The sequence below is a fragment of the Emiliania huxleyi genome, assembly GCF_000372725.1.
Source record: "Emiliania huxleyi CCMP1516 unplaced genomic scaffold EMIHUscaffold_94, whole genome shotgun sequence".
Lineage (NCBI taxonomy): Eukaryota > Haptophyta > Isochrysidales > Noelaerhabdaceae > Emiliania > Emiliania huxleyi.
Window position 1 is genome coordinate 112,921 of NW_005195017.1, and position 22,856 is coordinate 135,776.

General features: G+C 63.5%; 5 protein-coding genes across 5 annotated transcripts; 2 read left to right on the forward strand and 3 right to left on the reverse strand.

The window, feature by feature from the left end:
* Positions 1-6,964: 6,964 nt before the first annotated feature.
* EMIHUDRAFT_107666 (hypothetical protein) lies at positions 6,965-10,606 on the reverse strand (the record flags this gene model as incomplete). Its single annotated transcript, XM_005756872.1, has 10 exons — positions 6,965-7,035; positions 7,102-7,150; positions 7,494-7,544; positions 7,773-7,866; positions 7,985-8,116; positions 8,308-8,365; positions 9,008-9,094; positions 9,176-9,277; positions 9,728-9,766; positions 10,165-10,606. The coding sequence occupies 10 exons, from the start codon at positions 10,604-10,606 to the stop codon at positions 6,965-6,967; spliced, it is 1,125 nt and encodes a 374-aa protein (XP_005756929.1).
* A 1,651-nt stretch (positions 10,607-12,257) lies between these two features.
* On the reverse strand, positions 12,258-13,286 carry EMIHUDRAFT_69125 (ferredoxin; the record flags this gene model as incomplete). The annotated part of the gene is made up of 3 exons (XM_005756873.1): positions 12,258-12,338; positions 12,511-12,805; positions 13,099-13,286. The coding sequence occupies 3 exons, from the start codon at positions 13,284-13,286 to the stop codon at positions 12,258-12,260; spliced, it is 564 nt and encodes a 187-aa protein (XP_005756930.1).
* A 3,076-nt stretch (positions 13,287-16,362) lies between these two features.
* Positions 16,363-17,104, forward strand: EMIHUDRAFT_220968 (hypothetical protein; the record flags this gene model as incomplete). The annotated part of the gene is made up of 3 exons (XM_005756874.1): positions 16,363-16,402; positions 16,567-16,715; positions 16,973-17,104. 3 exons carry the CDS (start codon positions 16,363-16,365, stop codon positions 17,102-17,104), a joined length of 321 nt encoding a protein of 106 aa, XP_005756931.1.
* A 793-nt stretch (positions 17,105-17,897) lies between these two features.
* On the forward strand, positions 17,898-20,933 carry EMIHUDRAFT_453837 (hypothetical protein; the record flags this gene model as incomplete). The annotated part of the gene is made up of 7 exons (XM_005756875.1): positions 17,898-18,140; positions 18,590-18,613; positions 18,711-18,794; positions 18,862-19,391; positions 20,376-20,433; positions 20,552-20,665; positions 20,826-20,933. 7 exons carry the CDS (start codon positions 17,898-17,900, stop codon positions 20,931-20,933), a joined length of 1,161 nt encoding a protein of 386 aa, XP_005756932.1.
* Positions 20,934-21,259: 326 nt separating this feature from the next.
* On the reverse strand, positions 21,260-21,788 carry EMIHUDRAFT_360234 (hypothetical protein). Its single transcript, XM_005756876.1, is given in 3 exon segments — positions 21,260-21,294; positions 21,305-21,572; positions 21,667-21,788. 2 exon segments carry the CDS (start codon positions 21,756-21,758, stop codon positions 21,401-21,403), a joined length of 264 nt encoding a protein of 87 aa, XP_005756933.1. The 5' UTR covers positions 21,759-21,788; the 3' UTR covers positions 21,260-21,294; positions 21,305-21,400.
* Between the last annotated feature and the right edge of the window lie 1,068 nt (positions 21,789-22,856).

Consider the following 22,856-nt stretch of genomic DNA (forward strand, 5'->3'; position numbering starts at 1 on the left):
CCCCCCTGCAGAGGCTGGGGCATTTCCACGCCACTTCCGAGACACTTCCGGCTTGACGTTTTCAGCTGAGGTGCGCCCCGTTTGACCCCCCTTTTGGAACACCTCCCTCACCTTTTTTTTCCTCCCTCCACCCCTCCACCCCTCCACCCCTCCACCCCTCCACCCCTCCCTCCACCCCCCTTTTACCCCCCCCCCCCCCCCCCTCCCCCCTCCTCTCACCCAGCCTCTCACATACCCTCTCAGTCCAGCCCCCTGTGAGAGAGCTCATCCGGAACCCAGAGACCGCTACCCCAGAGACCGCTACCCCAGAGACCGCTACCCCAGAGACCGCTACCCCAGAGACCGCTACCCCGTACAGAGCGCAGCCTCCTCTCCTCAAGGCGGGGTTTTCTTTTTCTCCTCAGGCGCGCTAAGCGGAGCCGCGAGGCCGAGGAGCCTTCCGAGACACGCCCGAGACGGCACGGCGGCGGCGGCGGCGGCGAGGAGTCGGAAGTGTCGCGGAAGCGTCCCGGAAGTGTCTCGGACAGGGCTCTGCTGGAGGTGCCATCGCTGCTGCGGAGGCACCGGCGGCGTAGAGGGGGAGCGGGCGGAGGCGGCGGCGGAGGCAGCGGAGGCGGCGGCGGAGGCGGCGGCGGCGGCGGCGGAGGCGGAGGCGGAGGCGGAGGCGGAGGCGGAGGCGGAGGCGGAGGCGGCAAGGGCGGGTGATTAGTTGCGTAAGCTTACGTAAACGGTGAATGCAGCCGGGAGCTCTGACGTGTGTGTTTGTGCCTTGCGCGCGTGTGGTGCGGTGTGTGTGTGTGTGTGTGTGTGTGTGATCTCTGGTGGCGTCGCGTGCTGTTTGTTGGTTCTCCCATCCATGCGCGGCGCGCGGGCCTTGCGCTGTCTGTTTTCTCGCTTTCTTCGTTGTGCGAGGGAGCTTCACGTGATTGAAAAATTCTTTCTTCGCACTTCAAAAGTGCTCCAAGTGCTCAAAACACAAAAGTTGTCTCACTCGACAGGCACGAGCCACACACCCACACACACCGCTCACCCACGCGCACCGGGCCTTGCACTTTGAATGGGCCGTGGGGCTCCTGTCGTTAGACGTGGAGACGCGAGGGTTGCCCCCCCTTGCCCCACCACCTCGTGTGTGTGGAGAAGTTTACCTTACCTTAGAGGGAGCGGACCGTGAGTTGAGGAAATCGGAGGACGCGACCCACTTCGCCACAGACGGTTCCGCGCCTCGCCGCTATGACGGCGACACGGCCGCAGCTCGTGTGCGTGTCGCCGTCTTTGTCCGGAGTGAAAAGTCCAACGCGCTCGTCGGTGACGGTGTCCTCCAACCTGCGCCGCGCTCGGCGAACCTCGACAGCGCTTTCGGCGGCATGCAGCTCTTTGCGCCTGAAGCTTGGAGAGCAGCTCCTCTGCTGTTCACACACTCTGCACAGTTGACACAGCCTACTGTGCGGCTGCCACAGCTGTGACAGCGATGGGCTCGCCCTCACTGGCCCTCAGTCACTTGTGCTGCGGCTTGTGTGAGCGACACTGCTCGGCGACTGCCGGCACACTGTGAGACCATGGGCGTGAGGTTAAACCACGCTACCAGCGCTTGGTCACATCGGCCCCGAGGTCAGATCCTTCTACTCTGTTGATGACAAGACTTGTCTACTGGCTGGAGCCGAGCAGGAGAGCCCAGCGCACAACCCCTGGAGGTCAACTCAGGGTCCACACCCCGTACCTACCTTAGGCACGAGCCACGATACGGCTTTACCAGGTGAGGAAACTGGCGCGTGCTGGGGCTCGCAGCCTCTTGCACGAGGCCATAAAAGCTCTGCTCTCGCTCCGACCGACACGGGGACGAGACTCAGCCAGCGCCCTCGCCGCCTCCCTCTCCCCCTGCCACCCTCGCCGGCGAGTCTGCAGGCCGATAGTCGAGGAACTCGGAGACGTCGCCGACAAAGCCACACTCGAGCTCCTCCGGCATGTTGTCTGGTCTGCGCAGCGAGACGATCGAGTACGGCGCCTGATACAACATAATATGAGAGAGTACAAGAAGCGAGAGGATCGAGTACGGCGCCTGAGAGCGGGGCCAGAGACATCAGGCCTTCTCCTCCACCTCCCCGAGATCTCCCCGCCATCTTCCCGAGATCTCCCCGAGATCTCCCCTGCACCCGAGATTTAGCCGGGGTCGAGTCGACATCTAGCCGTGATCGACAGATCTGAATCGCAGGTGCGGAGACCACGCCGAGATCTAGCCGAGAACTAGCCGAGAACTAGCAGAGAGATATAGCGAGATCATAGCCGAGATCCAGCCGAGACTAGCCGGGACCTATGGCCGAGATCTCCCGCTTCCCGACGCCTGCAGCCCTACCACCAGCGACTTGGGAAGTGTCTAGGAAGTGTCTAGGAAGTGTCTAGGAAGTGTCTAGGAAGCGCCTGCAGCCCTACCACCAGCGACTTGCGCTGCAGGCGCAGCCGCTTCGACACCTTGGCCGCGTGCCTACCAAGACACAGCGGCCGCGTCATCCGAACCAGCACGTGGTGCGCCTCGGCGCCTCAGTGTACGTCTGCACTCGAGAATCAGCCGCTTGGTTCGCTGCGCCGCCTGCGTGAGAGTCCCAGTCTGACCGACTGCGACGCGGCCCACGAAAAGCCACTCGTCCGTCGCGTCGGACGGCGCCTCCGTGTCGCTGCCTGCAAAGCTGGCCGCCACCGCCGGGTCGACCCTCGCGAAGCAGTCGACTGACAGGGCGCCGGCCGCCACGAGCCGTCGGTATTCCGCCGCCGACGACTTTGTAGTGAGAGCGGCCGCCGGTGTACCGCCACCCTTGGCGAAGCCGGCCAAGAGCCGCGGCGCTGGAGCGCGCGGCGGGCAGGTGGCGCCAAGTGCCAGCGTAAGAAGGGCCGCCATGGCAAAAAAACGTTCTGTTGCCATCCCAAACTGTCACTCCCCTTTCTCCCGGCCGGGGTGGGGCGCGCGCGGGGGCGGCGGGTGTGCGGCGAGTGTGCGGGATGTCTGTGGGCCCGAGAGCGATATGCCATGTGTTTGTTTCATAACATCGAAGGCTAAGCTCAAAAAAATCTCGCTCCGAGTGGCGGTGGCCAAATTCGAGACCCACCTCGAGACCATACCCCCCGCCTCTTGGAAGACCTGCTTGGGGTATCGTAGGGGGCTAGCCTTGGGCGGTCAGGACCATACCCCCCCCCCCCCCCCTTGGGCCGCCGAGCCTACCATACCATACGTAAATACCCCGGAAAAAGTTAGTTGGAACCCTGGATGGATGACTGCACTCTCTCGAGGTTCTCGAGGTGGGTATCGGGTCACACCAATCCTCGCTACCCAACGCGGGGTCACACCAATCCTCGCTACCCAACGCGCCGCGTTGGGTAGCGAGGATTGGTGTGACGCGATCCACGCAGGCGTGTTTTCTGGCGGCCGACCGTCAGTGCACGGAGTTGCCCCTTCTCCGACTGCCCCGGCTAGTTCACGGGTTTCGCGGGAGTGACCCCATGCGTCAAAACCCGCGTGCCGCGACCTAGCGCGGGTGGGTTGGAGGGGGCTCGCTGCAAGAAAGGAGTAATGGAGAAGTCTGTCCGCGCCTAAGGATTCTGCCTTTCCTATTCTGCTCTACTACACAAGGATTCTTGCTATTCTACCTCTCACTAGATTCCCCTTCCCAGGTTCCTCTTCTGCTCAGATATTCTGATTCTCTCCCCAGACTCTCTCTTGGCCCCGCTTTCAGCTTCCTGATTCTCCATTCTCGTTTCCTCCGCTTCCTTTCCGATTCTCTAGGGCAGCCAGAGCCAATTCCTGATTCTGCCCCCCCCTCCCGATTCTCCTGTCTCTCTTCCTATTCTTGATGCTCCATTTGATTCCTGATTCCTGATTCCTGATTTGTCGGATCGCCCACATTTTGACCGGGATTCTGATTCCTCACGGGAGAGGTCCTCACGGGAGAGGTCCTCACGGGAGAGGTCCTCACTGGTGTGGAGGTCCTCACACCTCAAACAAAGGCGGTCCGTGTGAGGACCTCTTGAGCTAATCAGTGTTTGGATTAGCTCGGTGGCATCGAGCGCAGCCAGTGCGACCTCTTGAGCGGTAGAGGCGGCAACCGACAACTACTCTCGACTGCTCGGGTAGGAAGGCTGCCTGCCTGGGGCGGAATCTCAAAAAGCACTGTCTGTCAAGTTGTTGTTTGAATCAGTAAGAAGGTGTGACTTGTGCATTCCATTGATATGGCTGGGGAGACGTGCGCTTCTTGAGGCAACTTCTTGTTGTATACGGCGCTCTGTCCCACTTTGTGCTTGGCCGATCGAATAAAAGAATTTTACGACGGGGCGCGTCTGCAATTGAACAAAAGCAACATGAGTCCAGTATGGGTGGACATGACACATGTAAGTACCGAGAACAGTCAGGCTCGACGCGGTATGTATGGGTGGACACTGGACAGATGATCCCGTGCCCAAAAAAAGGAAAGAATTTTACAACAAAACTCCCTCGCACAACACTGGGCACGGGACTGGCGCGCACTGGCACTAACACAGGTACACCAAGGAAAACAAACAACCCAAGCGGCACTCTTTTCGCTAGCGTAGTAAATTCTTTTTCGCGATGTCCGCCTCGCCGCGCCGCCGCTCGCGCCGCCTCGTCCCCTCCGCCGCGCCCTCGCCAAGCACGCTGCCGCCCGCCCGCTTCCTCGACCTCCCCACGGACCTCCTCGCCCGCGCCCTCTCTCGCTGCGACCCCGCCGACATCGCTCGCGTCGCGGCCGTCTCGCATCTCTTCCACGCCTCACTTGCGGTGGAGGGCATCCGCTTGTGGGCGCAAGAGCGCGGCTTCGAGCTGCCGGCGCTGCCGGAGGGCGAGGTCTGCGCCGTGCGGTGGCTGTGCTATTCTGCGCTGCTGCGCGAGGCCAACCCGCCGGCGAGGGCGGCGGCAGGCGAATGGCACAGCGTCTTCATCGACGGCGAGGGGCGGCTCTCGTCGTGCGGCTCTGCGACGGTCTGGAACCCAGCCCTGCTCGGGCACGGCGAGGGCGTGACGCGGCTTAACGCGCCGACCCGCCTCCCGTCGACGCTGGGAGGCGAGCGCGCCGTGAGCGTGGCGGCAGGAGCTTGCCACAGCCTCGCCCTCACCAGCAGCGGCGCCGTTTGGAGCTGGGGCCAGGGAGGCGTGGGCGCACTGGGCCACGGCGACCATGAGGATCAGTGGCGGCCGACGAAGATCGAGGCCTTTGCTGGCCAGCGCGTCGTCGCCGTGTCGGCTGGAGATAGTAACAGCCTCGCCATCACCGCTGATGGCGCCCTCTGGAGCTGGGGCTATGGAAGGCATGGCCAGCTGGGCCACAGCGACACGCAGAACCAGCTGCTGCCAAAGAAGGTCGAGGCCTTGACTGGCCAGCGCGTCGTCGCCGTGTCGGCTGGAGCGTTCCACAGCCTCGCCCTCACCGCCGACGGCTCCGCCTGGAGCTGGGGCTATGGCTACTCTGGCCAGCTGGGCCACGGCGACCAGCAGCGCCAGCTGCTGCCGAAGAAGGTCGAGGCCTTTGCTGGCCGGCGCGTCGTCGCTGTGTCGGCGGGAGCCCGCCACAGCCTCGCCCTCACTGCCGACGGCGCTGACTGGAGCTGGGGCTCTGGAGCCGTCGGCGAGCTGGGCCACGGCGACGTGCAGAACCAGCTGCTGCCCAAGAAGGTCGAGGCCTTGGCTGGCCAGCGCGTCGTCGCTGTGTCGGCGGGAGCATTCTACAGCCTCTCCCTCACCGCCGACGGCAGAGTCTGGAGCTGGGGCAGTGGAGCTTGGGGCCGGTTGGGCCATGGCGACCAGCAGCACCAGCTGCTGCCCAAGAAGATCGAGGCCTTCGCTGGCCAGCGCGTCGTCGCTGTGTCGGCTGGAGGCAACCACAGCCTTGCCCTCACCGCCGACGCTGCTGTCTTCACCTGGGGCCAGGGCACAAGCGGCTGCCTAGGCCACGGAGAGAACCTGTCCAACCAGCTGCTGCCCAAGAAGATCGAGGCGTGGGCGCCGGGGCAGTGATGAGAAGGGCGAAGGGTGCAAGGCTCTGTGTTGCCGCGTCGCACACGTGCCTATTCGCGCCGCCTATTCGCGCCGCCGGCACTGGTAGTGGCTTGGGCGGCCCTCAGCCGACGCTCGTCACCTGCGACGTATGCGAGAAGTGCGAGATGCGAATTCGGGACGGTTGATGCATGGCCACACTGTCTCCTGGTGGCACCTAGGCCGCGGGCTGTGATGTGGGGCGCCCGAACCCCGAGCCCGACAGACATGAAGCATGCTACCGTCTTGCGGGAGTTCGTATCTCCACACACTCCAGACGTCTAGACCCGTAGACGATACAGGAGCCACGGGCATTAAAAGTGCAGGTGCACAATCACACCGACCCACCGACGACCAGGCAGTGAGTGCTACGTACTTTACTCTTAAGCCAGTTTTATTAGCAGACTACCACTACGCACTAAAGCCGTAGCAAAAGCAGTGATAACTGATTCTTTGGTTGTACTAGTAGCGGAAGAAGGAGAGCAACCGACGAAAGGAGAGACACAAATGTACACCACGAGAGGAGACACAGGCACGCACACGAACAAGCATATATACACGCAGCAAATCGGGACGCGTCGCTGCCTCTCGGGACTCGCCAGACAACACACACACAGCGTCTGCAGCATGCAGCAAATACACGGAGTCGGAGAGAGACCACTGTCTCCGGGGCGTCTACGAACGTCCCTGCGTATCAAAAGCGACAAGCGCGCGGCGCCGCGACATGCACATGGCTTGGACCAGAAGCAACGGGCGACACACGCCGAGAGAGTGAGACGCACCCCTCCCCACGGCCCACGCGCGGACCGGTTCCGGCGCACCGCGCGGGGGTGGGGAAGAGAGAGTGCTCAGTCACTTAGGCCTCGCCAGCCGCTCTGACTCTCCACGTCCGGCACCGCGGCGAGACCCGCGCTTGCCTCCCGGCGACCCTCTCTACATCGCCTCCTTTGCGACGTCCACCGGCGCGCCCGCCATCGCCTTGGACCACCAATCGCCAAAGGAGCCTATTCACGGCACCACACGGTGTGAAGAGGCGACCCATTCACAGCTCGGCCCGTCAGACGACACACCGATGACGATGAGCTTCGAGTTCATGGCTTGCTCGTCCTCCGCCACCGCCTGCGCGGGAATACTCCGAGAAGGTTCCGGGAAAGCTCCGGCGAGGGGAAGCGCTGCGCCGAGGCAGAGGAAGCCAAAGTGTATAGAGTGGAGGTATGGCCGAGGCATGGCCGAGAGATATGGCCGCGACATGGCCGAGATAAGGCCGAGACATGGCCGAGGTATGGCCGAGAGATCTGGCCGAGAGTTCGCCGAGAGATATGGCCGAGAGATGGCCGAGAGTTCGCCGAGAGATGGGCGAGAGATGCATCTGGCCGAGAGTTCGCGCCGAGAGATATGGCCGAGAGATGGCCGAGAGTTCGCCGAGAGATGGGCGAGAGATCTGGCCGAGAGACGGCCTCACCTCGTCCGAGTCCGCGAGCAGCTTCTGCGGGTACTTGTCAGGGAAGGTCTTCTGGAGGAAGTGCCTAGGAAGTGTCTGGGAAGTGTCTAGGAAGTGTCCGCGGGGACTTGTCAGGGAGGTATTCTGCAGAGGAAGTGCCAGAGCAGCATGCAGGCGGCCAGGAAGTGTCTAGGAAGTGTCTAGGAAGTGTCTGCCAGAGCAGCATGCAGGCGGTAGTGTCTAGGAAGTGTCTAGGAAGTGTCTAGGAAGTATCTGCCAGAGCAGCATGCAGGCGGTCACGGTGAGGTACGCCATCGACGTCTGGAAGGCCGAGGTAGAGTAGCGCGGGTCGTTCTTCTGCGACGGCCACAGGCTGTTGCCGCCCGAGTGGTACCTAGACACTTCCTAGACACTTCCTAGACACTTTCTAGACGGCCACAAGCTGTTGCCGCCCGTAGCCGTACCTGAAAAAAGAAACGCACGGGGCTAAGAAGGGAAGGGAGTCCAGACACCCGTCGCCGCCCAAGACAGTTTGGTACCCGTCCATGAAGGCTCCGTCGACGAACTTGATCTCCGGCTGGTGGATGATGCCGAGCAGGGCGAAGACGAAGGCGACGAGGGACGCGAATGCCGCCGCGACGTACCTGTGTGTGGAGTGGTTCACAAGAGGTGCCGGGGAGCTGTGAAGAGGCGCCACTTCCTTGACACTTCCTAGACATTTCCTCGGGGCACTTCCTAGACATTCCGCAGCCGGCGGGGCGCTGCCACACAGCTCTGTGGGCCAGTTCATCACGGCTGTGGGTAGTACAGCTCTGTGGGGGCGGGCGCTGCATACTTTCGGTCGATGGCGTACACGAGGATGGCCGCCCAGAGCATGCCGAGGAGGAGGTTGCCTGTGTCACATCCGGGGGACGAGGAAGGGGGGAGAGGGGGCAGGAGCAAGTGGAACTACTTGGAGGTGGGATGCTTGGCGGGCGAGGCCAGGGGGTGGGGAGGAGGGCGGCGGCGACGGCGGCGGCGACGGCGAGGCAGAGGGAGGGGGGGAGGGAGAGGTGGAGGGGGGGGGGGAAGGGAGAGGTGGAGAGGGTTGGGGCGGCGGGGGAGAGGGCGGCGGCGACGGCGGCGGCGACGGCGAGGCCAGAGGTGTTGGGAGGAGGTGGCGCGCCTGTGGCCATCATGTTGAGATATGAATACGAGGTTCATATCTCGCGTCGGAGATTGGAGATCTGTCTCGCCTGTGGCCATCATGTTGAGCCCGATGCCAACCTCCGAGTCCGGCGTCACGGTACCGACGGTGCACGCGTAGTTTGCCTGTGCGTTCACGAGCCGACACAAGCGGTCATCCATGGAGTCGTGAGGCGCCGGCGGTGCGAGGCAATCGCGCTAAGGTTGCCCAGGCGAAGAAGAGGGCGAAGAAGGTGACGGCGTGGTGGCGCTGCGGCATGACGCGCGTGCACTCCTGGGAAGGAAGGGGGGGGGGGGGGAGGGGGAGGGAGTGGCGAGATCTGGGGAGATATGAGGAGATGTGGTAGCACTCTCCTCGCAGAGCATCAGCCCGAAGATCATGATCGTCGGGCCGGACGCGACGGCGGGGGTGATGTCGAGGATGAAAGGGAAGATGCCTGTGTTCACAGTTGGCAGGGAGAGTACACCGGGTTGCTCGTGCGTGAGAGAGGTCGAGAGGGAAGGGGAAGGTGATGCACCGGCGAGGGTGATGACGAGGTAGATCACCCCGTTGGCAAAGGAGAAGAAGTACTTGCCGCCGATCTTCTTGTGGACCGGGTGGCCAAAGTAGATGCAGGTACCTGGGAAGTGTCTTGGAAGTGTCTTGGAAGTGGCTAGGAGGTGTCTGCCAAAGTAGATGCAGGTACCTAACGCCACTCGCAGCACCACACATGAGTCCGAGTGTGGGTCTCTTCTTGTGCGTGTACCGGGAGAAGCCGCGTGCAAGCTGCCGAACGGCGAGATATGGGGAGATATGGGGAGATATGGGGAGATGTGGGGGGGTGTGGGGAGATATGCTGCAGGCTGCCGAACGGCGAGCCGAAGATCGCGCCGAGCGCCGTGAAGAGCCCGTCCGAGATGAGCGTCTCCCCTACACAAGAAAAAGAAACGCCCACTCAAAGAGAGAGGGGCCGTGAAGCGACCCGTCCGAGATGAGCGGTCTCTCCGATGGGGAAGGGGTCGCCCGCATTGTAGGCCTACAGACACTTCCCAGACCCCCTTCCTAGACACTTCCTGGACATTTCACGGACCGCCCGCATTGTAGGCCGACACGAGCGACATGATGTCGCCTGCGGCGGGGCAGAGTTGTCTCATGGCATGTGTCAAATTCGAGGATCAACTTCGGCTATGTCTCTGAGGTCGCCGGCGGTCGCGCTGATGGCGATCGGGAGGATCGTGCCGATCGCGGGGCCTACATCAAGAAAGAAAAACAGCCGCCTCTTCACTAGGAGATGGGGTAGGCAGGGTCGCGCCGCGATGGGGCGGGGCCCATGTCGGCGAAGCCCTCGAAGCAAGCGGCGCCCGCCCAGAGCCCCCCGCCAGGCCAGTCAAAGGCGTAGCCTAGACCAGAAAAACGAAACGCGTCACGCGGGGGAGAGCGCTGTGGAGAGCCCGCCAGCGCCCGTCAGAGAGAACCCGGCGCGGCGGCGGGGCGGGGAGAGGCAGTGGGCGGTGCGAGGAGACGCACTGATGCCGTAAGGCTGGGAGGTGAATTCGCGGCCGAACTGAGTCTTCATGCGCGTCGCCATCCAGGAGTAGTACACGTTGCCCAGGAAGAGGACGAAGCCGCAGCCCGGGATGATTCGCTTGTAGAGAAGCTCCCTCGCTTTGTCGCCTCCGTCGGTGACGTCGAAGAGCCTGGTGGCGGAGTCGGCGTGTGGATGCCGGTTTAGGGCCGGAGAGAGCGAAATGGCGTGAAGAGTGGGAATCGGTGGTGGGAGCGACTCGTGGGCGGTGAAGGGGGGCGCTTGCCAGATTGCCGAGAAGGTGAGCATCGTCGAGAGGTTGTCAAAGAACAGCGAGCACAGGCAGGCAAAATCGCCGGCGGTGGGCTTCAGATTGCCCCAGAAGGGTGCGCCGAGCGACGCGACGAGCTTGCCAGGGGCCATCCAGTCCGAGACGTACGACATGATGGCGAACGAGGGCGGATGCTTGAGGCGACCGTCTTGTGATGAAGGGGGAACAGGGGCTGGCACTTCGTGGGCAGATAAAAAGAATGAAAAACCCGCGAAGAAGCGCGCCCGGCCCTGGATGTGAGGTTGATGACTGCACTCCAAGTGCTCCAAGTGCCCGCACCGCCGGACTGCGATCGAGGGAGCACGGGGAGAAACCGCAGCTGTGCTGGGGCGGAGCGCAGTACATGAACCACGACGGTGTATCTCCAACATTTTCAACATCGCCAACTGCAGCCTGAGATGGAACACGAGCCGAGGCAGTGTAGAATTCTGGCACTTGGAGCACTTTCGTGTATATAGAATTTAAACAAAAGAACTCTCTCTCACAGCACACAGGCTCGACACAGGTGCGAACTGGCGAAAAAAAGAATTTTACGACGGAGAAAGAAAGAAGAAGACGACGTGTGTGTGTGTGTGTGTGTGTGTGTGTGTGTGACACTCACACACACAAGAAGACGACGAGGTCTTTCAGCTGCACACTGCACACCCACCGCCCAACATGGCAATGTTAATATGTGTATTGCAATACGGACGTATGTGTGCCCAGGCGTGGCTAGTCCGTGCCGACCGTGCAGGAAAATGGAGGTAGGGTCGTCGAATGTAACCAGTGCAGGGGCACGTCGTCGTCGAGGCAGTATAATAGTTGTGTGAAACAAGAGTTGTGTGTGGACCGCTCTAAAGGGTGTGGATGCTGGGTTGAACAAAATCGGAGGACGCGACCCACCTCGCCACAGACGGTCCCGCGCCTCGCCGCTATGACGGGCACACGCCCCGCACCGTCCGCTGTGTGCCCGTCTTTGTCCGGAGTGAAAAGTCCAACGCGCTCGTCGGTGACGGCTTCCTCCAACCTGCGCCGCGCTCGGCGAACCTCGACAGCGCTTTCGGTGGCATGCAGCTCTTTGCGACAGAAGCCTGGAGAGCAGCTCCTCTGCTGCTCACACACTCTGCACAGCTGACACAGCCTACTGTGCGGCTGCCACAGCTGTGACAGCGATGGGCTCGCCCTCACTGGCCCTCAGTCACTTGTGCTGCGGCTTGTGTGAGCGACACTGCTCGGCGACTGCCGGCACACTGTGAGACCATGGGTGTGAGGTCAAACCACGCTACCAGCGCTTGGTCACATCGGCCCCGAGGTCAGATCCATCTACTCTGTTGATGACAAGACTTGTTTACCGGCTGGAGCCGAGCAGGAGGGCTTGGCGCACAACCTCTGTTCAACTCACCCTCCACACCCCGTATGGACAAATTCAGCGACAGCGTCAGTAAAGCGAAAAGCCGTACACAGTAGCTCAGGTGTGAGGACTGCGACGTGCGAGGTGAGGGGGGCGTGCGCGGGTGTGGAGCAACGCCAACGGTGCTGGACACGAGGAGCGGGCACGCGGACCCCGCTGAAATTTTCGTTCTTACACCCCCACTCGACACACCCTGCATTAGCTGACGCTGATCGCACGCCTCTTAGTACTCACCTGCTCGAGTAGGACCGGCACACCCCGCGGTTCCGCGCGAGCCGCACCGCAGCACCGCCATTGACACTCCGTGGCCGTGTGTTACAGCGCCGTAGGAACGGCGTGAGTGTCGCGCCCTGAGGCCCGCGGACCGCGCAGGATCAGTGCGGCTCTGGGACGTGGCCGTCCACGTAAAAGTTCTTGCTGTACGCCGGCAGCGTGATCTCCATCCCCTCGAGCTCCTGCAGAGAGTGAATGAGTGGATGGAGGAGTGGATGGATGAGCGAATGAAATGAATGGATGAATGAATGAATGAATACTCCACCCCATCCCGTGCGGCGCGCGTACCTTGGAGAGGACGATCTGGCAGCCCATATCTCCCCATATCTCCCCACATCTCCCCACATCTCGTACCTTGGAGAGGACGATCTGGCAGCCCAGCCGACTGCTCGCCGTCAGACAGACAGCTTCGTCGAGCATATCCTCCTCGTCCTCGCTCGGCTCCGGCAGCCGGTCGAAGTGGCCGTCTCCAACAATCACGTGGCAAGTCGAGCAAGCGAGCGACGCCTCGCAAGCGCCCTCGAGTGTGATCTCGGGCACCTGGCCCGACATGCGCAGCCGGTGGCAGAGGTACAGCAGGTTGTCCCCAACCTTCCCCGCCACGTCGCGCCGCACCTGCAGGAAGGTTCCGAGAAGCTTCGCGGACGGGCTCCGGCGCGTCGCCTGTGCGACGGTCGCGGCCGCTCGCCCCGTCCCGCGTCACGATGACAAATCGGACGACCTGCGGGAACAAGGTCGGCGAGGTCAGAGGCAGATCTGTAGGAGGAGGCGGTGACGGGAGGAGGCGGACGGCAAGAGGCGGCGGAGGCGGCAGAGGCGCGGTGGCAAAGGGGAGTTGGCGAATTCTGTAGCGGTGCGCGAGGGCGAATGGCGGCAGCAGGACTGCGCGTGCGGCAGCGGGGACGGCAGGCGGCGGCAGGGCGACAGCAGGCGGCCGGCGACAGGGTGCGAGCCTCGTCTGGCGACTTTGCGTCCTGCCACTCAAAGTCGCCGTGGCGGGCGACGGGCGAGGCGAGGAAGCCGCGCCGCGCCGCAGAGGCGAGGCCGGGCCGCGAGCCCCTCCGCAGCGGCAGCCGCGCCGCGCAGGCGGGAGGCGGGAGGCGCGAAGACGCCGCCGCAGCCGCTCGCATGTGCACACACAAAGAATTCTACGAAAACAAGCCCCTCTCACAGCAGACTGGCACGAACTAGAGAGAGAGAGAGAGAGTATAGAGAGAGCTGAGGATGGCCGTTATCCGTTAGTGCGGACGTCGCCGCGGCTCGCCTCTGCCGCGGCGGCTGCTGCGCGCACGCGGCGGCGCCGCTCTCTCGCGAGACGGCTGGCGACGCGGCTCGCCGCCGACGTACGGTGCGCTCGTCCGACGGTCCGCAGCGTGGCGTGCGCGGCGTTGAGCGCCGCTCTGCGAGCGCCTCTGCGCCTGCACTGCCTGTCTCTGTTGCTGGTGGTGGTGGTGGTGCTGCTGCTGCTGGTGCCGATGCTGCTGCTGGCGCGGCGCGGCTGTGCGACTGGGCTCGACGCGCGCGTCGCGAGCGTCTGACGCGGCGGGCGGCGTCGGGCAGGTGCGCTTCTCTCTCGGGTGGTGGTGGTGGTGCTGCTGCTGCTGCTGGTGGTGCAGATGCTGCTGCTGGTGCGGCGCGGCTCTCCGACGCGACTCGATGCGCGCGTCGTGGCTATCTGACGCGGCGGGCGGCGTCGCGGGCGGCAGCGGTGGCGGCTCGCGGGTGGAGGTGGAGGCTGGTGGCTGTGGTGGACCTTTGACTTCCTGGAGATGTTGAGGCGGCGGTGGCTAGGGGAACATCGCGGGGAGCTGCGCGTCCGGAGGGCGAGCTGTGCAGATCCGGATGGCTTCACCTTCGTTGAGCAGCTCAACCCTCTGGGGAGTGAGTCGCCGACGCCGGTGTCTTGACACCCAACACTCTACCTTAGCTCCTGAGGGGCGCGTGGTTCTAACCACGTAGTAGGACTACAACCCACCACAGACACCCTCCCCCACTCCTCACGTGTACACACTCCCTCACCCTCTCCTCTCTCCTCTCTCTCTCTCTCCTCTCTCTCTCTCCTCTCCTTGTCTGTGCTGTCTGCCTGACTCAGGCACTAACTCTGCCGATGCGTGATTGTGTGTGGGCTGCTCCGAGGGGGCCCTCTGTGCGATCCGACGGGTAGGGGGGCTGTGCCCGGGCGGTGTCCGGTGTGGAGTCCCCTTCTGATCCCGCCTGGGATGTTGGGTGTGAGGTTGTGGCGGCTTCGATCCCAAGGGGGGGAGCTGATCCCACTCAATAACCAACTCTCAGGGGCAGTAGGTGGGCGAGCTTCAGGCACGCTCATCTCGATCGTCAAGACGTTGCTACGCGCGGTCTTCCGCGGGGGGAGCTGCGTCGACGGGTGCGGGACCGCGGCGCAGCCAGTGCCGCGGCGAGGCCTCCGGCTGTTTGCGGCGGGCGGCTTGCTGCTCGCTGCGATGGCGAAAAACTCGTCTCGCCACACGCCAAGGGCTTATGCTCTGGTGAGACGTGAGGCGCATGCGCCCAGGAGGGGAGGGGGCATGCGTAACGACACTGCTAGAGATGCCTTTCGGGGCCCAGAGATAAAACTTCTGTGATGCCATGCGTGACCTAGTAGTGTCCCCAGCTATGGGCGTGTCCACGTTGGAGCCAGGTGTGGTGTGGGCGCGAGAATAGCTCCGCCGTTCATGGAGGCAACCGATGCGAGTCGACTGGTGTGTGTCGTCGTGGTTTCGTATCAAGAATTCTCTCTCTCTCTGGCACGAACTAGCACCACAAGAGGCACAGCGAAGAATTTGAACAAGACAACTCTCTCTCACAGCAGACAGGCTCGACACAGGTGCGAACTGGCGCGTGCTAGTACTATCACCGGCACACCACCGGAGCCGCCTAAGCGACTCCGTTAAGAACGGCAATGCACTTAGCTCCGTGCACAATGCCGCTGTCCCCGCACGCTAGCTCGTTCACCGTCTGCCACGCCACGGCGGTGTGGAGAACGACAGACAAGCGCTGCATCTGCAGCCCGTGCCAGTTCTTGGTGGTCCATGTGACCTCATCGAGGTGCTGAGCGTGCGAAAGTTTGTTACTCAGCTGGTCCGCCGCCTGCCGAAGAATTCTGCGGACGCCGTCCCCGAAGCCGCCGAACGTCTCGAAGTCGAGCAAACGCAGGTCGCAATTCTTCTCCCGCGCGAACCGGTATTCGCCCTTCTCGTAGCGGGCCGTCACAGGTGCCCCCGCCTCCGCCTCCCCCTCACTCTCCCCCTCCTCCTCTTCCGCCGCCGCCGCCTCCGCCTCTGCATCCTCCGCCTCCCTCCCCCCCTCCCCCCCCCCTCCCGGCCGCGGCCATGCAGCATGCCCTAACACTAAATCGAGCAGCGCCCGCTCGGTGTTGCCGAAGGCGACAAAAGCCCCCTTCCAGCCGAGCCGATCGCCACCCTTGCACGCAAGCGAGCTCGTCAGTTTCAAGTCGCCAACGAGGCGCACATGCCCTTTGCCGATGTTCGCCGCCGCCACGTCAGGTTGTTTTGGGTTACTGTAACTGAGGTGTGCAGACGGCTCCATCTCGATGAGCATGCCCCACGCCGAGCGAAGGGTCTTGACGAGTCGTTTGAGCAGGTATTTGTGTCGTGTCGCGTGCTTCGCACGCGGGTTGACCATTGCGGCATCGCCGAGTTCTTCGTGCGGCTTGCCGTTTGGCGCCTTCTTGCCCGCCTCCACCGCCTGGCAGGCAACATCGAGCGGGAGGCCGAGGCGGCGCTGAACTGTAATGCGCATCGCCCACGTCTCCATCTTCATATCATCCCGCATGGGGATCGCATTCAGGAAGGCGCCAGCCCCCTCCTGGCTGACTGCGACGAACCGAATCGCCTAGAGCTCTACAGCTCTACAGCGCTCCAGGGCGCTCTACATCTCTACAGCTCTACAGCGCTCTACACTCTACATCCTCTACACCCTCGTCCCTCCCTCAGGTCCTTCTATGGCATCTGTGCCCCGTTCGTGCCGCGTCCTCTGCCCTGGAAAGAAAAGAAACATCGCCGAAGGCAGATTCATTTCATCTACATAAGGCGATATATACGATGCGGGCGTTTTTCTTTCGCGATCACAGCTCGCTTAGTGCTCGCGCTCCCTGCTCCACCTCGCTTGATAATCATCGGCCGACCTTCCTCATTTTTCTCTTTCGCGAGGAGCAAGAAGACGAGCAACATGGCTCCTCTTCGAGAGGCAACTTCGTTTTCTCTCGCGAGTCCCGGAGCTTTGCTGCTCGCGCTCTCAGCTCGCCTCGCTTGATAATGCTCGCCCTGCTCGCTGCGCCATCGACTCTTGGCGCGCACCGCTCGCCCCGCAGCCTCGCTCGCTCACCAGCGCGTCTTTTTTCCCGCCCTCCCACCCTCTCTTGCCTTTTTTTAGGCCTCGTCATCTCGACGCCGCTTCCGCTGTCGCGGCGCTGCGAGCTGCGGCTGCCGGCCATGTGCGACGCTGGCGAGGACGCCCCGGCGGCGGAGGAGGAGCCGCCCGCTGCGTCGGTGCTGGACGACCTCTCGGGCGTGCCGGCCGAGGTTCTGGACCCTAGAAGCGGAATACTGTTCTTGTACTCCAACTAGCGCTCGAGAGGACACGTATTCAGCTGTAGTCAGCCGCATTCAGCCGTAGTCACTGCAGTCGCCTCCCTCGTATTCACGCGGTGCTCTGAAGACTCTGCGCAATCCCGCCTTCCCGCCCTGATGTTGGTGTATTCGGCACGTAGGTTCTGGAGACGGTCAAGGGGCTCACTCTGCTGTGAACGGCGCCTCTTCACACCTGCAGCTGTGAACAGGTTCTGGAGACGGTCAAGGGGCTCACTCTGCTCGAGGCGGCGGCCTTGATCAAGGAGGTGGACGCCACGTTCAAGGTGGGAGACTACAAGGAGGAGGACGAGGAGGCGGCGGAGCCCGTGGCGGCCGAATAGGGCGATACACATAGGGCACCACCAACGCGGCGGACGGCAGAGTCCCTCTCACACGTGCTCCTCGCCGCCGCCGGTATGGTGAGCACGCGATACACAGAGCGTGTCAGCACCGCGCGTGAGCTGCTGCTGCTTGGAAGTGGCGCTGGCGGCACTCGTGTTGCGTCTCCTTTTTGCCTTTTGATGTATTCTACGGCTGTACCGTGTACGGCTCTACACAGTGCGCTGTGCGGCAGATCAGCACCGCTTTTGAGTGGGGAGCGGATACGCACAGTGAGCACTCGCCGGCCGCCGCGCGCGCGCCGCCCCGAAAGACGAGCAGCAGGCCGCCGCGCGCCCCGGCGCGCGAGACCCCTGGATGTGAGGTTGCACACTGGCGGGGCTCCGTCCCCGTCTTCCGCGGTACTAAAAATCCCTTGCTCCAAGCGCTTGCGCTTCGGCGGTAGTGATCTAATCACCCGAATTCACGTTCGGATCGCTCCTCATCGCAAACCCTGTCAGTTCACCTACGGGGTATGTTCGTAAGAGCTACATACATCGAAAAAGCTGGCTTTCCTTTTGCTGAAAGCATTGCCCTTGCCCCCCCCCCCCCCACCCCCCCCACCCCACCCCCACCCCCACCCACCCACACACACACACACACACCCACCCCACCCCACCCGCCCCACCCCCACGCCGCCACCCCGCGTAATATCCGAGAAGGGCTTGCTCGTGTGCCGCCAACGTGTGCCGCCAACGCGCCGCTCATCGCCTCCCTACAAGCATCGGACGGTGCTGTCAAAGCTGCCACCTCGTCATGTCCTTTCGCCGCCTCTCGCGGCTGGCCGCTCCGGTCAGCGCGGGCGCGGTGTTGCTCGCCCGCGCCGCTGCACCGCCGCCCGAGCTGGCCGAGTGCTCGTATGATGTGCGGAGGCAAGGAGTGTCCAGCGGGATGCACATCGAGCTCCAGAAGCTGCGGCCGCGGGAGGAGCAACTGCGGCGCAAGTGGGAGGAGGACGAGGCTGGCTTCCACAAGCTCCCGCCACGGGCATGGCCTCCGGTCCAACCAAAGCCAGAGGAGCTGCCGGCGCTGCAGGAGGCGGCGGCGGCGGCGGACGCGCCGCCGCAGGCACAGTTCGACCTCGCGACGTGCCTCACGTTCAACAACTTGGACCCCGTGGACGGCTTACGCCGCTACCGCGAGCTGGCTAAGAGCGGGGCAGGTCAGAACGGACAACAAGCGAACCACGCCTCATTCCTTCGTGATTTGTTGGTGATGGCAGAGAGCGAGGCACGTCACACCCTGAGACGACACCCACACTCGCACACTCACGCACACACAGCGGGGAGCGGGCGTGGTTGCGGCGGCCACCGTGAGGGATGAGCTAACCAGTCCCAGTGATTGGACAACCAATATGCGCAGGTCCGGTGCGGCCGAGGACACCAGCGCTGAGTCAAGAATGAGTCAAGAACCAATACGTGTGCTGCGCCGTAGGGTCGCTGCGGCAGGACGCGGCGGTTGCGGTGGCGACGGTGCTGCTCGAGGGCATCGGGAGGGACCGCAGAACTGCCGAGTTCATGTTGTTTACGCGTGGCACGTCCCGTCCTCACCCCCTACCCTACCCGTTAGGACCTCGAGGAGGAGAGCACTGCAGAGGGGGTGTCGCTGCTGCAGGAGGTGGCCGCGGCGGGGCACGCGCAGGCGCTGTACGAGGTCGGCGTGCTGCACTGCTTGGGCAGCGTGTGCCACCCCGGCATGACGGAGGGTGGTCGAGGAATAGGTCGGCGTGCTGCACTACTTGGGCAGCGTGCCGCAGCTGCTCGCGGAGGACTACGGCAGGGCATACGCGTGCTTTGAGGCGGCGGCGGCGCAACAGCACATGTCGGCCAACTTCATGCAGGCCGAGCTGCTCATCGAAGGGATGGGCGTCGAGAGTGACGTCGCCGCGGCGGTGCCGCTCCTTGTCGCTGCGGCGGAGAGAGGCCATCGCATGGCGCGGCAGTACTTGCGCGACTTTTGGGACGCGGATGCGGCGCAGTCGGGCGTCGCGCCGGGAGGGAGCTCAATGGAGCGGGCCAGGGTGTTTGCGCAGCAGCTGCCGCAGGTGCCGCTCGGTGGGTCGGAGCACTTTTCGGTCTTCCGCGGCGACGGCGCGCAGAGCAGCCTGGCGGAGCTGCTGGCAGAGGCGGCGTCGAGCGACGTCGTGCTGCTCGGGGAGTGCCACGACGACCCCGTCGCGCACCACCTCGAGGCGTTCCTCCTCATCTCGCTGGCCGCCGTGCGGCCTGAGGTCGTCCTCTCGCTTGAGATGTTCACGCCTTAATTATTAATTAATCAGCAATTAATTAATTAATTAGGTCGTCCTCTCGCTTGAGATGTTCGAGCGCGACGTGCAGCTCGTGCTGGACGAGTACTTGGCCGGCGCGATCCGCGAGAAGGACATGCTGCAGGACAGTTACTTCGTTACTTAGTTGCTTAGTTACTGAGTCAGTCCACTACTTAATTAGAAGGACATGCTGCAGGACAGTTACTTCGTTACTTAGTTGCTTAGTACCTTAGTTACTTAGTCAGTCCACTACTTAATTAGAAGGGCATGCTGCAGGACGCGCGCCCGTGGACAAACTACCGCTCCGACTACCGCCCGCTCGTCGAGTTCGCAAAGGTGTGCCGCCTATTCACAGCAGTGGGTGTGAATAGACGCCGTTCACACCTCCCTGAGTTCGCAAAGGTGTGCCGCCTCCCGGTGTGAACAGAGAGGTGTGAACAGGGAGGTGTGAACAGCGCCTATTCGCAAAGGCGTGCCGCCTCCCGGTGGTCGCCGCCAACGCGCCTCGGAGATACGTCGGCGCGGTCGGTCGGCGGAAAGAGGCGCTGCACGAGGACTTTGCGGCGGTCGAGGCGTGGCCGCAGCAGGTGGCGCCGTTTCTGCCGCCGCTGCCGCTGCCGGCGCCGTCGCAGGTGTACATGCAGCACTTAATGGCGGACCCGGAGGTGCTCGGCACGGCGGTAATTAATTAATTAATTAATTAATTAATTAATGGCGGACCCGGAGGTGCTCGGCACGGCGGTCGGCCGCACGGACCCGGAGCTGGTGGCGGAGGCGGGTGGCGATCTGGGCCGCGAGATAACCGCCCGAGGATCGGTCGGCTCACCGGCCCTGACGGAGCAGTCGACGACAGAGAGGCGGCTTGGGTAGGGGGTGGGGATGGGAATAAGGGGGGGAAGGGTAAAGGGTCGCGCTCCTCACGTCGGCCTCAGTTCGCTAGCGTCGATGCATTGAGTGCTTGTCCTCAGGCGGCAGGGCGAGTGTCCGTACCTCGGCGTCAGCGGGCGGGACGGGCTGCTCGCGCCGGTGCTGCTCTGGGACGCGACTATGGCCCTCTCCATCGCCCGGGCACTGCAGGCGAGACTCCCGAGGCGCTGGTGGTGCATCATCATCTGGTTCTGAGTGGCTGCTCCGCTGGCTGCAGGCGAGGCCCGAGGCGCTGGTGGTGCATGTGTGCGGCTATTTCCACTGCGAGAAGCACGTCGGCATCGCCGAGATGCTCTCCGCGTACGCGCCTCAGCCGCCGTCGACTCTCGTGGTTGCGATGCACCCCGAGGCCGAGTGCCACGCCTCAATTATTAATTAATCAGCACTTAATTAATTATTAAGGTTGCGATGTACCCCGAGGCCGAGTGCCACGCCTTAATTAATAATTAATCAGCACTTAATTAATTATTAAGGTTGCGATGTACCCCGAGGCCGAGTGCCACGCCTTTCGACCGCAGCACAAAGGCGCCGCCGACTTCGTCATCCTCACGGACGCATCCCTCCCGCGCTCGTACGACCACTCGCCGCACGAGGAGTGATCTCGCGCGATCTCGCGCCATCTCGCGCCGTCTCGCGCCGTCTCGCGCCATCTCGCGCCATCTCGCGCCATCTCGCGCCGTTTCCCCGCACAGAGGTGTGAGACGGTTCCGCGACATTTCCGCGGTGCCTCCGTGAGCGTGACTGCGTGCGGCCGCGGCTTGGCGAGGGAGAGGGAGAGGGAGAGGGAGGGAGGGGGGGGGGGGGCGGAGAGCCGATGCGGCGGCGCAGGCCGGCGACGTCGCAGCCGCCGGGACGGCGGCGGTGGGGCGCCTCTAGGTCGGAGGGGTCGGTGAAGTGCTTTCCAGTGTGTCGCAGATGGCTGATGGTGTCACAAGCGTCAAGCCGCACATGTGTGACTCAAGTCGAAAAAAGGAAAAAAGCTGCCGCGGGTGCGGCATCGCAAGTTAGTACAAGAGGAACAGATACTGCGCGCCCCAGCCCGCGCGGCGCCGGGGCGCCGCGTGCGCTAGTCGTCCTCCTTTGGAGGCGGCGGCCCGCAAGGTTGTATCATCTTTTGCAGCGACGAGAACTTGACGCGGCCAACCGCCTCGTTCTCAGCGACGGCGAAGAAGGAGGAGAGGGAGTCGAAGCCGACGTAGAGGGCGTGCGAGTCGCGGTGCTGGTTCACGGCCCACTCGCTGCGGGCGACGGGCGGCGGAGCGGTCAGGTTGCGCGGAGTGGCGAAGCACACGCAGCGCGCAGCGCGCGGGCGGCGGAGGCGGGACGGTGCACAATTTTGTGGAGTCGGCGTGGCCCGTCCCGACGTACTTCGCCTGCAGGTGCTCGAGCTGGGAGTGCACGGAGAAGCGCTCCTGGCTAGTCATTGCCCTCCGGGGCGTCGAGGAGAGATCAGGAGAGCGCCGAGGCCGCCTCCAAGGCTGTTTTCTTCTGGCTGAGGAAAAGAATTTAAACAAAAGAATTCATAGATGCAAATAACGCCGCCGGCGCGCCCAACAGCCCCCAGTGCACAGCCGCAAGCGAAAGTGGAGCCAGCCGCAAGTGGAGCCTGCGCTGCGCGCGCGCCCTCGGCAATCGGATGGAGTGCTCGTGTGAGCTCCGCTGCCTCCTCTGTCCCTACATGCTCGCCCGCTCCTCCATCGAGACCGTGGGCTTCGGGGCGCGAGGCGGCCGGTGCTCCCCTTCCACCTCCACCTGGCGGCCACACAGGCAGCGGCGTTGCTCACGGGCGGGGCCGCCGTCCACGCCCCGCTCCCTCAAGCCGCCGCACTCCATCTCGGCTGGTCTCGGCTAGGTCTGGCACCTTATCGGTACTGCGCCGCTGCGAGCCGCGCACCGAGCCGCGCACTGAGCCGTGGTACGGCTCCGCCGCCTTCGCCTTTGAACGCTCGAGCGAGTCGAGAAAGCCGCCTGTGTCCACGCGCTTTGAGTGAGTGCGTGGCGGGCAGCCGGAGGCCCCGCCCTACTAGGCGTCGCCTTGCGACGCGTAGAGGTCGGCCCTTGGCGCCGGTGTCTGGTAAGAGGAGCGACCCTCCCCTCGACAGCAGCACCACCAGGCGAGGGCGGCGCCAAGAATGAGCGAGATGCCGCCTGTTTACAGCCCGGCATGTACAGACTCGGGATGCGGGTGAGCCTGTGTGCTCTGGTGCGCGCCGACAGCGGCTGCCGCGATGATGATCCAGAGGGTCGGCCCCTGCGGCACGATATATGGGGAGATATGGGGAGATATGGGGAGATATGGGGAGGGTCGGCCCCTGTGGCGTGGTACAGAGCCGAGAGTGTGAGTAGACAGGGTCCACCTCAGCCGCTGTTGGCAAGAGGGCGGGCGGCTGGGCTGTCTGTCTAGCCTCCCTCTCCCCGGCACGGCCGCTCGCCTGCAGCCACCCGCCGTCCTCTTCCGGCGGCGAGGATGGCGGCGGTGGCGAGGGTGGCACCTCCGAAACCTCCACGTTGGGCACCTCGTC

Bases quoted from the DNA above. Each gene is read 5' to 3' on its own strand.
- EMIHUDRAFT_360234 (XM_005756876.1), bottom strand. From the start codon at position 21,758: ATGACTAGCCAGGAGCGCTTCTCCGTGCACTCCCAGCTCGAGCACCTG. The intron at 21,573-21,666 runs GTGCACCGTCCC...CGTCGCCCGCAG, and splicing joins CACGCCGACTCCACAAAATT to CGAGTGGGCCGTGAACCAGC.